Below are 15,564 nucleotides of genomic sequence, written 5' to 3'. Positions count from 1 at the left end.
CCCTAGCTTTTTTCTGAGAAACCAAGTTTTGGTTATTCCATCAGCATCTGCACAGCTTTGCATTTATCATTACAGAACTTTCTGGAGCAGAGAGAGATGATAATTTCCTCTGAAGGAGGTACAGTGGCTAAGAGTATGTTCTTTTTTTAATACCAGAATCATCTGGTTCATGTTTCTGGCTTCCTGAAGCACACAAAAATATCCATTTGAATAGAAATGAGAGGAGGTCCCTGACTTTCTGCTGCTGAAAATTTCAGAATAGTAGTCAAAAATCTGAGCTAAAAAACAAAACAAACCCAAAAAAAATGTGCCCATTTGTAGCCATAAAAGACTTGAGAGTGTCACTTTTCAATCTTTCAGATTTCTCAAAAAAGTTAGCGTGTCTCAATGAAAATAAGCACTTCAAATAAAAAAAATAAATAATTGAAACACTAATTTTCCACCAAAAAAACTTCTAGAAGTTTTTCTGCAAGTTAATTCAATACAAGTCGCTTTAGGCCGGAGTAACTCAAACACGTGTTTGCATATGTAGGCCTCTTTCCCAGGGCCTACACTTAAGTATTGTAACAAATCAGCATCAAAAGCTCTTCATATCCCTGTGGCAAAGCCCTAATGGGCAGGATAGACAAACCAGGCATCTTCCAGGATAATAGCCACACTTCCATAACATGAATATCTTCATTATACCCCTTTTGGTGCATTTCTCTACATGAAATTATACTTAACAGTTTGCCTTCACGGGACTATTTACCAGTAGAAGCCACACTAATTGAGAAGTCCTCAGCTTGAGGTCTCTGCCTGACATTCTATCATCCCTTTAGAAAACCTCTACTGCCTTTCACTTCAATTTTGCACATCTGTACTTATCTCAGGGACAGGAACTGAGGTGGGACAGAGCACCCAGCACAAGGGCAGAAAACACATATCATGCCAAGGGCTTGAGACATGGGCTTAATCTTTAGCTTGCATCCTTCTTTATCCACTTTGACCCTGGATGCATAGCAAGCTAAGTCAAACAGCAACCATAATACCCTTCTCCTGCTGCTGGCTCCACAGAAAGGTTCAACAGTTCTCAAGGCACCCCTCTTCTGGGTGCCTTCATTCTGATGCCAGAACTGACATTTAATATCCCCAAATTCTGGTTTTGCCCACTGCTTCCCACATCTGCTCTCCATGGTTCTCCCTGTGCCCTTTGTATGTGCCACTTAAGTCTTTGAGGGCTTCTCCTAAACTATCCTCTGAGCATCGCACAGGTCCACCTATTTGACCCTTGAGCCTCTTCTGAAGTCTGCCCTGTCTGCTGCAGCAGACCTCAGGGAATGTGAACACTTCTTGGGGGATAGGTCATCACAGCAGCCAGCCCTGTGCTGCCAGGAGGAGTCTTTACTGTGAACACACACAGCTTATCCAAGACCTCTGGAATGCAGTGCCAACAGAGTGACAGCGCCTGTGAAGCAGAGGAGAGACATTGCCACTACCCACACTCATCCTACCTGAGCATGTTTGAGGTTGGTCTTTTCAGGCTCTCTCTCTACCAGAGGAAGCAAAGGTGCTTTTCAGCAGGGCTGACTTTTAGACACTTTGAATTGCCACCTGGAAGAGTCAGTCTCATGACTGGTCACAGGTCCAACCTCATAAATTTCACCTCCCTTTTTCTTGGGATCCCAAGCTCTGAGCCTGCTCAGAAGCAGTGGCATCAAGCAGCACTCCAGGTACCAGTCAGGCTTTGTCTAAGCTCCCCCTGTGCAGCGAGACTGTCCTTGGAGGTCCTGTTTTCCTCAGCTGCCTTCATCATCGACATTCTCTCCCTACTCCTGCAGGAACTGCACAAAAAAGGCAAAGGTCCCCCTTCCGGAGCAGGACTTGAAAAAGCCTAATCTTTTGCTCACATTTCTTTCATTTCAGATCCCAACTGAAATCACAGGGAGCTTTTTTCCTCCCTTACCTACCCCTTTCACTGCCCTCTGTCAGAATTATTCAGCTTTCTGAAGCATTACCAGATACACTATGTAGGAAAGATATAGCAGAAGAAATTAAATAGTATTGTTAGGTATCTATAATTACCCCAAGTAATTTTTTTCCACAGTGCAGCAATTTGAAATCTCTCACATCACTCTCTTTGGGAAGCAGATGTTGACCATGTCAGCTGTGTGCTAAGAATGCATTTTCATGAGTTGCATTTCTTGGAATTTGCCAAGTGATGGTGGTGGCAGAGGGGGATGATCCTGGAAAATTCCACCCATGCAGGCACCAAGCAGGCAGTGCAGAGACCTGCCAACCTCCTCAGGGTATCAGGGGCGTCTCAGCCCTCTCTCTGTTATGGCACTAACTAGGCCTGCTCCCATCAAGCAAAGGAAATTTCTTCTACATTCCTGCCCACAGGAAGGCAGGCAGGGCTGCTGGGGGAAGAGCATATCTGGAAGAGGGAGGGTTTCTCCTGGTTGGGGGGATTTGTGCTGCTCTCCCTCTAGAGTGACACATTGACAGACATGGAACAATGAAAATAAAATATTTGGTGGATGTCTCTGCTGTCAGTTCCTCTCTGTCTCCCTCCCATGCGGTCTCTCCTGTCCCAGAGTCAGCAGCTACAGCAACCAGGCTCCCAGCACATCCATCAGACTGCTGTTCTGTATCTTCTACAAGAACCCGCTCTTTCCCAATACTACATTTAAATCCACTTTTACTCTACTCCCTGCCTCCCCATTACTCTTTAATTACATTCACTTGGATTGTCTTAAAGAAGTCCTTCCTTTTCTTTTTGAATATTCCTTTCAAACACTTGCAGAAAATTATCATACTCCCTATCTAGCAAAAATATATTTGGGGAAAATCTACCCTCTGGAACCAGGCAAGGGTCCAGTGAGGCACAGGTGAGCCAGAGAAAACAGGTTTTAACTAAAGTTCAAGTAACATTGCACAATAAACCCTGGGAATTCTTCAGTGTTTATTTGAGGCAGGGGACCTCTTAGTGGAGAAAGTTCCTAGTGCCAATTTCACTAGACTGTACTCTTTTTATTTATAAGACAGTGTCTCCATTAGTCACAGGCTGGAGCAAGATGTCTGGGAAATGAGCAAGGAAATATATACACACCCAGAACTATTCTGGACCCAAATAGGAGACAGAGCATGGATAGAACAAATACTCAAATAGAGACACAGGGAGTTCTCTATGGGTCTGTTCCTCAGCCTTTCCAAAAACTGAGACCTCAAACAGCAGTAACCTGAAAGAAAAGGAACGGGGCATGAACCTGGTGGAAACTACAAATGCAGGCTGATCAACACACAGGACAAGCTCAAGGAAAGCAGCTGTCCACAGGTAGCCCCTTGTCAAAGGCGAAAAAAGCTACAGAAATGAGACACTGCCATAATCCCAGCAGTCTTTACAAAGCAAACATAATTTAATGCAGCAATACAAAGAACTTTGGCCTCGGTGAAAATGAGCACACATCTAAGAAGGAAAGCAAATAGTTGCCACTTCTAAAAAAGAACAAAAGTAAAGCACTCGCCTGAAAGAAGTGACCTGAGCAATCCTGAATTCTTAAAACACCCAGATGATGCTTAGAGCAAACAGTTAACTCAGCGTGCTGGAGCTGATCTCCGGCAGCAGACTGCAGAATTGACTCTTTCTGTTATTTCCAGATCTCCCAGCTTGGATGGTGAGACTGTTGTATGACCCTGTTTAGACTGGAAAACTTGCAGCTCATCCCTGCTGTCCAGTGCTGTACCCAATATAAGTTGATTCGCCAGCAAAGACTATTTCCTGTCAAAAACCACATGATTACATAAACCAGGATGGATCTAAGGGGAGAACAAAAAGGTGTGCACACCTGTTAGCACTGACATTTCACTCTGCAGTTTCTCCAGTCACATAAGAGCTTCATGCTCCACCACTGACAAAAATGGTGTTCTGATGAAGTTGTGCAAAAAAAGATTTTTCTTTTTCATGCAAGATATGAACAATACCAAAAAAATGTTAAAAAAAATTTAAAAATTAAAGATATTACTCCAATCTATATCCAGGTGTTTCTTCCAACTAAACCCAGGTTTGTCTGCTTTTCAGAATTTTCCACTAATCAAACTCAGTCATTCAACACAGTAAAAAAATCATGTTCTTTACCAGACATGAATAATAAAAGCGATGGAAATTTGGATCGAAACACACATCTGCAGAGACATTTCATGTACTCACTAGCAATGAAGTATTGATTTAAAAAAATAAACTATAAAATCCCCATCCCAAAGGCTGGACCTTTCTCACAAGAGGTGACAGAGACTGCAGTTTAAGCCTCCATTCTGAGTCAGGCTGAAATGATTTAAATACACTTTTCCCACTGCCTAGTAGTCTGTCCTCACTGTTTTCCTAACGAGGCCCTGGGTTCTGGGGAAGATGCTGCCATTTTCTCCTCCACATCACCTTTGTGAATGGTACCTAAAGGCTTTTGTGAGTCTACATGAAAACACCAAAATGTCAGTTTTCATATACAGCAGTAAAACTCCCAAAATAAATCCTCCATATCTGGTCAAAATTAATTAATATTTTCATTGATCCTGAACTATGTTTTTTCACAGACTCATTTGTTCTTCCCACCATATTTCTGAAGTTTGGGCAGTATCATCTGGAAAGGGAATGACACAGGCCTTATCACTCCTCTTATTTAATGATCCATGAGCATGTCATTTTCCCCACAAACAGATTTTGTGGACAAAGTTGGCCAGAATCTAATTAAAAATTCCTCGCCTCCTTCTGTCTGAGACTCCTGTTCCTTACCTTACATGGCTGTGTGGCGCTATTTTGCATCATTAAACAGCCTAACCCCATTCCACCACATGAGCGGCTGAATGTTACTCAGAGTGAAATGTTGCCTCTATGTTAATTTTGCAAAGTGCTCAGGATCCTTCTCGAAGGAAGGAACAATAGAAATGTAAGTCATTATTGTCACCTCGGGAGCTGAGGAAATAAACCTAAGGGAAACAAGCACCAGAAGCTGCCACACAAAATGCAGACCAATTTGAAAGCTGAAAGGGAACAAGAAAACGGCTGTCAAACAGCCTTTCAGGCTTGGCATGGTGGGAGACATTGCAGCATTGCAGCTAGCCCAGCAGAAGGAAATTAAATAACTGTCAAACTGCTGACTCAGCAGAAGACAGCATAATTCCCAGACCATTTTAGAATTAAACTCAGGTCAGTAAATGCCAGGTCTTTTCACAAGGAAGAAAGGCCAAAGGATGCTGACAGAAACTCAGACACCACTGCAAGGCAAGGAAAGAGTCAGAGCCAGGATCTAACGTTACCAAAGGCAGTCTTGAAAAATTACAGACTCGGGGAAAACACACTTCAGGCACAGGGAAAACAAACGATGCTGAACATATTGTATGCTCAAATCGATGGCACTGAGCGCATGCCAGAGCTCATGAGCAGCGAGAGTAACTCAAGCACAGAGTAGCTCCAATAACCACAGCTTTAACACCTTTGAAAAACAGCAGAGAAGTTTACAGGTAACAGTGCAGAAAAGACCACAAGGGAAAAGACTGTCCTGGTCTAGTAAAAAGTACCATCAAGGTACAGTTCAGCATCAAGCCAAGTCAACCACATACAACCAGGGTTCAAACACAAAACAAGGAGCATGTGAGAACAAGCAATGGAACACTGGCCGGAACCAACAGCAGAGGAGAGAAGCAAACCAAGCCAAAGACACAACAAACAAGCTATTTCTTACTGAAAAATGTCTGAGCCATTTCATATTAGGCAAACATTACTTGAAATCCATTCAGAAGCAAATGGGGCCAGACTTTTACTGCAGGAAAATCGAACTGCCAAAATCTTACCAAAAAACAAATAGAGAAGAGAAGGAGAAAGAGAAAGAGAAAGAGAAAGAAAAAGGCAAAAGAAAGAAAAACATAGGGTCCTATGAATATACAGCACTTCCCTTCTCTCAAGCCCCATGGAAGGAAAACAGAGCCTCCAGTTAATAACATTCAGATCATGTAAAAATAGAAAAAGCAAAGGTTTCACAGGCCAAGCAAAGATGTCGTTGACATGAGACAGTTTCAAGCAAATGCAACTGAACAGATGAAAAGACATCCTCAGGGCACGTTCACTCACAGTGAGTCTCCTTCAACTGAAGCTCCGCTAGTTATTTCTCCAGACTCAGTTTGGTTGGCTGCTAGCTTTCTGTGCCCTCATCTCTTCATGCATTTCAAATCTTAAAGCTGCCTAAATTCCCATGCTTTCTTCAGCTGCCTTTTCATGGCACTGTCTGGCCACCAGAAGCAACAGGAAATAAACTTCCTCTTCCAATGGCACCTGTGTGGTTCGTTACTGCTACAGACTCCCTGAGGCAATTTCCAGTAGATGACTGGGCACAAAGCAAGGGAAAGTGAAAGTGGCTATGCTGTGTATCTATCCAGTATTGAAGGATACATAACCTGTTCACATCACTCCTGAGGGGAGTATAGATGAAGTAATTACTGTTGGGGTGATAAATAGTCACAGAATCACAGAATCCTAGAATATCCTCATTTGGAAAGGACCTACGAGGATCACCTACAAGGATCCAACTTCTGGCCCTGGACAGGACCATCCCAAGAATCATACCATGTACCTGACAGAATTGTCCAAACACTTCTTGAACCATCAGCCTTGGTGCTGTGACCACTTCCCTGGGGAGCCTGTTCCAGTGCCCAACCACCCACTGGGTGAAGAACCTGTTTCTAATATATAGCTTGAACTTCCCCTGGCACAGCTTCATGTCATTTCATTGCATCCTCTCACTGGTCACAGAGAAAAGAGATCAGTGTCTGCCTGGCCGCTTACCTTTGTGAGGAAGAGTTGGACTTGATGATCCTTGTGGGTCCCTTCCAATTCAGCACGTTCTGTGATTCTGTGAAGCCATGAATTCTGTGAGACTGCTATGAGGTGTCTGCCCAATCTCCTCCAGGCTGAACAAGCCAAGTGACACCAGCCACTTCAGTCAGTCCACTTGTACATGGAATTTGGGGAAAAGTCATTCTTGTGTTCAGATTGAAATTAGGGACAAAATCAAATCACCCTCCCTGGTCTGTTTTTTTTGTGGGTTTTTTTGTTTGTTTGTTTGTTTGGGGGTTTTTGAGGATGTTATGGACTGATCAGGGATGATGATGGGATGGCTCCTTAATACTGTGCTGTGATAGGAATATGTAATTACTGTACCCATACCTGAAAGCTCATCTTCCCATAGCAAATTAGCTATCTCCTGCATTAAGATATGGATGTATATTTTCAACAGGCTAAGATGAAACATTCCTACAATCAATGAAATGCTCATGATTAAAGGAACACTGATACACAGCAGCATCTGACATGCCATGGAAATCTCCAAGCTTCTGGCAAGCAGGAGGGGTTTCAACCAGAAGCAATGTGGCAAGCAGGAGGGGCAATGTGGCTCTGGCACTAGCTAGCACATAGGTCCTGCACTGGGAGTTTGTGCTGCACTGCAAGATGTGGCCTTACCAGAGGTTTTTTGGTTCTCTGCAAAGTTAGGATTTAGATGTTAAGATATTTAGATATTAAGAAGACTGGAAATTTTCAAGCAGCACTGGGTATTTTTGAGGTGTTGTACCTTCTCAGCTGCAGCTCTCCAAGCACCTTTACTGCTTTTCCCTGTCTGCCCTTCACACTCTTGATAAGGCTCCCATAAACCTGCACAAAACCAGTTATAATTCTCTGCTGCCTATCAAAGCCTTCACCAGTTAGGCAATTGGTCTGTAAAAGTTAGGCAACTGGTGTGTAAAGCCTGCTGCCTACCATGCTGACTAATGTTGTCTGATTGTTCCCTTGTACTCCCCCGTTGGTCCATCTGTACCCATCTGCTACCTTTTGTCTTGTAATTAAAGTACACTTTGGGGTAGGAGCCACCTCATTTGCTAATGTTCACTCAGCTCCCTGCAGAGCAGGGTCCCAAATCAATAACTGGGTGCTGGGGACAGAAGTGCAAGAATATATACATGTGGCAAAGGGCACTTGTAACTGTGTGGCATGAGCAAGTCAGCTGAGAGAAAGCTCCAGACAAGAGTTCTCATCCAGAATACAATGGAGATGAGGGCAATCTTCTCTTGTGGCTGGATGTTGTTATCACATTAGTACAGGGAGCACAATCCTCCAGGATCCCCAGTCCAAGGAGTTAGGTTGGCAACCTCAGTAAAGGTCAGATGGCTGCTATCACCCTCATCAGCTACACCAGCACAGAAATGGTAGGAGGCATTCTAACTACAGCTTGGGTTTAATAAAGATCTCCAGATATTCCAATATCTGATTTGCATAAGAGGACAAGGTCTCTCCAAGAAGCTGTCATTGTTTCAATGTAAGAATTCCCTCCAGTAGCAAGGGAGTAGGGTCTGGTGGAGAAGAGCCAGAATATTTTTCTGCAGGCTCATGAATCATACAAATACATTCTAAAATTCAAGCAAAGTCAGGAACTGCTTCAGCAAGAGGCAAAGAGAGTGGACAGATTATAATGACATAACATAACAGTGGTTAGGAACAGACACCCAATATGTTCTCTTTGGTCAGAGCTAGACTAGCTTATTATTGCAGGATGCAGTAATACAGCAAAGACACAGTTTGACCAGCATGTCTGCAAGATTTACATAGAAGGCTTTTTCAACAAGATTTTTCCATTTATCCTCTGATAAGGAAGGCTTTTTTTCAGCACTTGGGTCTGCCCTTCTCCTTAGGAGTCAGTGCACGATTAACATGGCCATAATTAGCCACAAATTCATACAGTTAGATCCTGGACAACTGTGAGAAGTCAGGCCAAATCCTGGCAGTGAGTGCAGCATAGGTGCACAAATAAAGCCATCTGCTTGTCTGATTGAATCAGGGTCATAAACAGACCCATCAGATGTGACCTAGATCAGGTGTCTAAGGGACACTCACTTGGGAGTGGGATATCCATAAAATATGTATTCTTTGATGCAAGTCTGCTGTCTAATGAGAAGTAAGGCATTAAGCAAATTATGGTCTCTTAGAGACATGTCCAGAAAGAATACTTTAAAAATAAGGGGGGAAATGGACGTACAGACTCCCATTCTAATTTCAGCCATATGTGCTTGAATCCAGAACAGTCCCTCTGCCCTAAGAGAAGCTATATCCTTCTAAAAACTGGCTCTGTGGGAACAGAATCAGTCACTTACTCTGAGTAGGTTTAAACAAACTTCTATGCCATTTCTCCCCAGGGACAATGAGTCATAAATCCCCATGTACACAGCAAAATTAGCAAAACAAGACTGATTGGCAAAAACAATTCAATCTTGTCGCACTGCAAAAGGAGTCGGTGAAATAAAAAAATAATTTCCTCCGTGGACACACAGGCAAGGTGCCAGAAGTCCACACAGAGAGCAGAACCCAACCAAAGGCAGTAACTTCTACTCCATGGAGGCAGGCATACACTGGATGCAATGTGTAAGTGATCAGAAAGGCTTGCTAGGTGGGCACCAGACAACACAAGGAAGAAACCGTCTCAAAAAATCTAGTCATCTTTCAAAAGGCAGGGGAGGGCCTTGGATTTGCACAGCTGCAGTTTTCACCTCACAACCCTACATTTTTGTTCCTCTCCTATTTTTAAAGAGCCTTCTTTAAGGAGGCTTTTATTCTCTAAGAAAGTGAAATGAAGAAAATCGAAGTCCTTCCTCCTGCTAAGCAATATAACAGATAGGATAACATGATTCATATTGATCCTTCACGGAGTGGTCAGTGCCACATGGACCGTTACTAAAAGCCAAGAATACTGATCGGTATTTTCTGTCCTCTTCCCTGTTATTTCTGCCACTGGGACATTGAAGCACACAAAGAGATGACAGCGAATATTTCTTTTAATGCACAGTAAGACTTGAGATCAGCCCTGAAGGCTGAATCATCATCAAATGCTACAGCCTCTTCAGCAGCTCTGTGGTGTTCATCAGCTCCCCAAAGGTGCAGACTTCAGGAGGTGACAAGTGCCTCTGTAAGAGCTCTTGTTTGCAGCCATGCACAATAGCCTTCACATGCCAACTGCCTGCTCGTACAAAAGGTTCATGGTAGAAGCTTGAAGAAATTATGTCCTCACCAGATCAGGCATGAAATTTCTGCTGATCAGCTTGTCCATAACCCGGGTTATCTCTCCTATGAAATAAGCTGGTTTTTGTGAGACACTTTTCAGGTCTGTCTTGCTCATCTAATCACAGAAATGTAGGCTGGCAGAGAACCACAAGAGATCACTTACTGCATCCACCAGCTCAGAGGCAGGACAAGACAGATTGAGATCCTGCCCTGCTGGATATTTTTCTCTATGTCCTCCAGCAAATGAACCTCTACCAGCAAATGAGCCTCACCATGTCTCACCATGCCAATAATTAGGCAGCTTTCTACATAACTAACTGAAATCTTTCTGCTTGAAAATTTAGCAAGACAACTTCTTTCTCCCTACTGGGGCATGAAAAGCAGCTGATCAGTATGTCCTTTTTTCAACAATTATTTAGGTGTCCAAAAATTTATCATGTTCTCTTTCCTTATTTTTTAGATAAGGGAAAGCTTAATTTTTCCTTTTTCTCTTCTAAATCCTTCTTTCCTTTCTGTATCTCCCTCCTATACCCCAGGGGAATCCTTCCCAGGCATGGGTAGGCATAATGGTGCTCTGTCCCAAGCTGGAGACAGGGTCACAGAAGTTCACAAATTCATGCAGACTGTGATCGAGGCTGAACACATCTCTGGAAAGCCCATGTGGCACTATTTTCCACCTTGTTGCAGCATTAGGAAGTCCTGGAAGTCTACAGTCACTGAGGCAGCTGACAGGATGTCACAGCAAATGGCCCCATTCCCAGGGAGCACTAATGTGTACCATGCTGTAAGGGTACAGGCTAGGAGCAGCCTGCCCATGAATTTGTAGTCATGGTCACACCAACGGCTAGAGGAAGCAGAACAGACCCTGCTGGAGCTGAAGAGTTCAAAAGTCAAATGCTGATAATTATAGCACCAGCAGCAGGCAAACATTTTATCTGCTGAGTGGGGTGAAGGTTGATAGGGGCAGAGGATTAGTACATGCAGCAAGGAGAATGAATCTTTCAGCATAAGTTTCCCATCTGTCCTCTAAGATGGCTCGTAGTGGCACCCCAACCAAAACCATCACCTGGATATTTGCTTGTCCAGACAGGAAGAAGAGTGAATGGGGTGTGCTTGATAAGAGATGGAGGGAGATTGTGAACCAAAGGGCTCTGTGGGGTGGCACAAGAAGTTGGTGTCATGAGCCTCATGGAAAAGTGCTCTGAATCCCCAGTGACACAACTAAGAGAAGAGGAAGAAAAGAATCAGCAAAATGGAGAGGCTGAGCACAAACTAGTGGTACAAGTGATGTAAACCTCACTAGTAATCAAAGTAAAGAATCTGGAAGAGGGCCTCAAAGTTCCTAACATTTGTGTCACCCCAGGTTTGCTAGGGGAAAGTGAGGAAGCAGATGGGAGGATCTGGGAGCTAATGAGACAGGACTGCTGGCAGGGTGCTAGTGAGATAGGACTCAGTAGAGAAGGAGAATATGAGCAAGAGCTGGAGATAGCAGCAGTTGCTAGCTTTCACAAAGGGATCATGAACCCAAAATTAAGTTCTCATCATATGTGGGATCATAGGAGAGCAGAAGAGAAAGGCAAATAGTGAAGAAAAATACTAGGTGAAAATTCTTCCCACACAAAATGTCACAACCCACTGACACAAAACCTAGTGTAGTACTGACCCTCTGGCTCACTTTGCAAGACATCTGGCCCCTACTCACCACTGCACTGAGGCACGGCCCTTCATGGGGCATAAGAGTGGACATCTTTCACCACCTCTATCTGCATACCTGCATCTCTAGGATAAATACAACAGGGGCATCTAGGCACCCAAAACACCCCTAGGCTATCTGGCCAGTGAGGCAAAGAGCTTTACTAACCAGCTGATGAAAAGGTAGTGAGGGAAGGCATGTAGCCGTCTGCCCCCAAGGAGCAGAGTACAGAGAAGTGAATGAAATTCAGCGCATTTGCTTATCATTATGAATCATTACTCATGGTTCAGACAAGCAGGAGAGCTCAAGTTACTGTCCCCTTGTAGAAAGCAGTTTCTTGTTCTTTCATGATTGTCAGCCCTATAAGGCTTCAGTTTGTCTGAAGCACTCACGAGGAGATTTATCATCATCAGAGTCTGGGGGCAGCTACAGCTCCTCTGGAAAATTAATTCCTGTTCTGAAATAACTGGTGATATTGTGAAGATATTTATTCCCAAATTGGGGGAAAAAAAAAAATCAAAATCACCAAAGATTTCACAGACCTGAAATCCTGAAACAGTTCAGTCACTGTCTGGATCTTTGCTGCTCAGAAAATGGAAGACTTCACACCTATTTTAAAACATAACTTTTTATATATCTCTACTCCATGAGACATACCCTCAAAATCCATTTGCCATCTTTCAAGAATCAAATGCACCAAGTTGTACAGAGCTGCAAACTGTGTTACTAAACCCAGAGGAGACTAACAGAAACGATCAGAAGACTAGAAAACATGACCTACCAAGAGGAAATGAACAAATTCTTGTTTAACCTACACCAGAGATGACTGGAAGACAACATGATAGAAGACTTCAAACCCACATAGGGACAATAAGAAGCGGTAGAGGGTAAACAGTTCCCTAAGTCCATTAGGGAGACACGAAGTATTCATGGGCTTAAATTGCAGCCAGAGAAATCTAGGTTAGACATTAGAAAAACTTAGCACAGTAAGGAGAACGAAGTCATAGAAGAGATTGACTTGGGATTTCTACCACTGAAGGTCTCTCAGAACAGGTGAGACAAACATCTGTCAGGAATAATTTCAGTCTAGTTAAACCCTCTCTCGGGGCTCAGGGAGGCACTAGATGACCTCTTAATGTTCCTTCCAGGCATAGCATCTGATTATGGATAGAAGTGTGTAGTTAAAGACTGAGCTACAGTGAATGCAACTGGATCAAATCAGTGTTTCCCATGCAGTCTTTTATCTCATGTCTCCTACTGCCTGAGTGTTTGCCTAAAAGCTGCCAGGATGAAGCATCTTGCTATTTACATAAAATTAGTGAGAATTTGGATGGTGTTCCAAGGTACTTATAAAGGTATTGGAATTATGTGCTAAAAGTCTATCAATAATTTATTGTATTGTAGCATTGCCTGTGAGCAGTTGTTAAGAGCCAATAGTTTGTGTTGCCTCTTTGCAAGCATGGAACAAAACTATGATCTTTGTCACAAAGATCTCTGTTTCACACTTATATTTTTATGTTTGCATTTCTACTGAATGGGGAAAAAAAAATTAGGAAAAAGAGCATGAGGTTCCAGGTATGAAAGGTTTTGGTCTATGATTGGAACATGTTGGAGACTACTTCAGTGTCTTCCATGAAGAAAATTCCAGCATGAAAATTAAACCAGTTTGGAGTTTGATTATAATAATCTGATCCTCTCTGAGAAAGACACCCATTTCAAGACAAAATATTTGTGTCCAGGAAGCACTACGTGTTTTTCTTACCACTAATACCATAGTTCATGATAGCGTCATTTCAGTCCAGCCCCAGCTCCTATGAAATGAAAGATTGTTTTGATTTAATGGATGCCAAGTAGTCCCCACAGACAGCAAGGCTCAAGTAGGTCACAGATCCAATCCCAACACTCGTGATCACCAGGATCCCTTCTATTAATTGTCTGGTTCATCTGAGAGCCCACAAATACACTCTCAGGGACTGAACAACCCTTCTCACCACTGACAGAAGCCACCAAGCCTTCACTGAAGGTGCGACATGTGAAGCATGTGACAGGCAAGATAAAAACAGGACTGGTATTTAGCTGTGCCTCCCCGGAGACTGCAAAGCATTCCAGCAACAGATTCCCACAGCCAGCCCTGCTAATAACCCCTAGGAGGATTCATGCTGCTACTGCTTCATTTTCCTTCTCTGATGATGGAATTTTCCCCCGTGAGAACAAATTTGGTGCCAGCTAGGAACAAATCCTCCTGGACTTTTCCTGGTAAGCTTTAATGAAGTTGAGTGACAGACTGAGCCTGATGTGAGGTCTCTGCAGCCTGAGCTTTGCACATCCACACCCTGTGCAGTATATAGACAGCTTGCCTTCAGCCATGTCCAAGAGTTGTCCACACATGTTATGCCATGCCCTTTGTTTCCTGACACTTCTGGCCCCCTGAGACCTCTTCTCCAGACCACACACCCTCATCTGGTCTGAACAGTGCCAAGACCATGAGGTAGACAGGTCCTCTTGGAAACCAGGCACAAGCTGGGGCCTTTCTCCTTCTTCCCAAATTCCTGGGACTACTGGGAGACCCTAGTGCCTTCCAGGAACTAAGGTGACTGCTCTTCTGTCTCATCCACAAGTTGTTCCTACAGCTCTCTTCTGAATACACTTCTCCAGACAGCTCCCCATTTCATTTTAATTTCCCCATTAATTTCTTCCTCACTTACACCAAGCAGGCCACTTGCAAGCCTGTGCAGGGAACAAGCAGGCAAGGAGAGAAAGTTTTCTCTGTGTGGTGGGACAAAGAGGCATTTTTCTAAGCCATGCACATGATTGCATCCAGACCAACCTCTTTTTCATATCTATCAAGTGTTCTGATGAATTCTCCTTCCTTTACTCTGACTTCTCACACCCATAACTTTTTTATATCTCATTTTCTTAGCCCTTAAACTACCCCCTCTACCTCAATTGAAACACTTTGGGAATGCTTGTTCTGAGCCTGGACCACTGACATTTATGTGGGAGGTGAAATGAACCAAAACTTCCCACTAACTCAGAAATTCACACCATTTCTAAAATGGTGTTTTGGGTTACATGCAAATTATTCCAAAATATGCAAATTTGGATCTTTGAACAACTCAATATGATCTCACGTTCACATCCTACTTAATGCACCATCCCATTTCAAGGGGTACTGGCCAGATATATCAAGCACAGTTAATACTGGCATCAATTTCCAAGCATGGCTGTAGCTCAATCATAGTCACCTATCATACAGAACTTCACTGCCATCAAGCCTGACTGAGAAATATTTTCTGTCTCAGTCATTGAAACTCACAGCATAGAGGAGATATCTTCTCTGAAAGGCCGGAAAACTTATGTTCAGAGGTTACAGAGAGGAAGCTGATGAATTTTTTATGCATGCTAATGGAAGACTGTAATGGCATCCTGCATGGAGAAGACAGCAGCCTGGGCACTGGAGATACCAGTAATCTGGGATACAAGAAGCAAATTGCTAGCCCTTGATAGGAAGTACAGAAAGGTGGGGAGGATTATTTGCCTGGAGCCTTCCCCCTTCTTCTGACACAGTTTGAGAATTACCAAACATATCCTACCCTCTCCCACTTCCTCTCCTTGGTCAAAAGGATGATGACCAGCTTGGGATGCATCTGGTATCCGTCCTCACTGAACGACAAATTCCTGCCTTCAAAGGTGACATTGATCAGGTACCTGTGGGAGAGAGAAGAGAGCAAGAACATTAATGCTTGGAAACCAAACCCAAAACAAGACCCTGCCTTCCCTCTTCAGCTCGCATCAG

The 15,564-nt window shown here is 43.4% G+C and overlaps 1 protein-coding gene across 1 annotated transcript in view; it reads right to left on the bottom strand.

The window, feature by feature from the left end:
• The window catches only part of LOC131591404 (glutamate receptor ionotropic, NMDA 2B), a 176,742-nt gene that overhangs the window by 61,407 nt on the left and 99,771 nt on the right, over window positions 1–15,564 (bottom strand). The window contains exon 4 of the mRNA XM_058862062.1: window positions 15,362–15,476. Coding sequence (XP_058718045.1) covers window positions 15,362–15,476 — 115 coding nt within the window. The remainder of the gene's footprint in view (window positions 1–15,361; window positions 15,477–15,564) is intronic.

The sequence above is a fragment of the Poecile atricapillus genome, chromosome W, assembly GCF_030490865.1.
Source record: "Poecile atricapillus isolate bPoeAtr1 chromosome W, bPoeAtr1.hap1, whole genome shotgun sequence".
Taxonomy (NCBI): domain Eukaryota; kingdom Metazoa; phylum Chordata; class Aves; order Passeriformes; family Paridae; genus Poecile; species Poecile atricapillus.
Note: the sequence above shows the minus strand (reverse complement) of the source record. Positions and strands in the feature narration are given on the sequence as shown.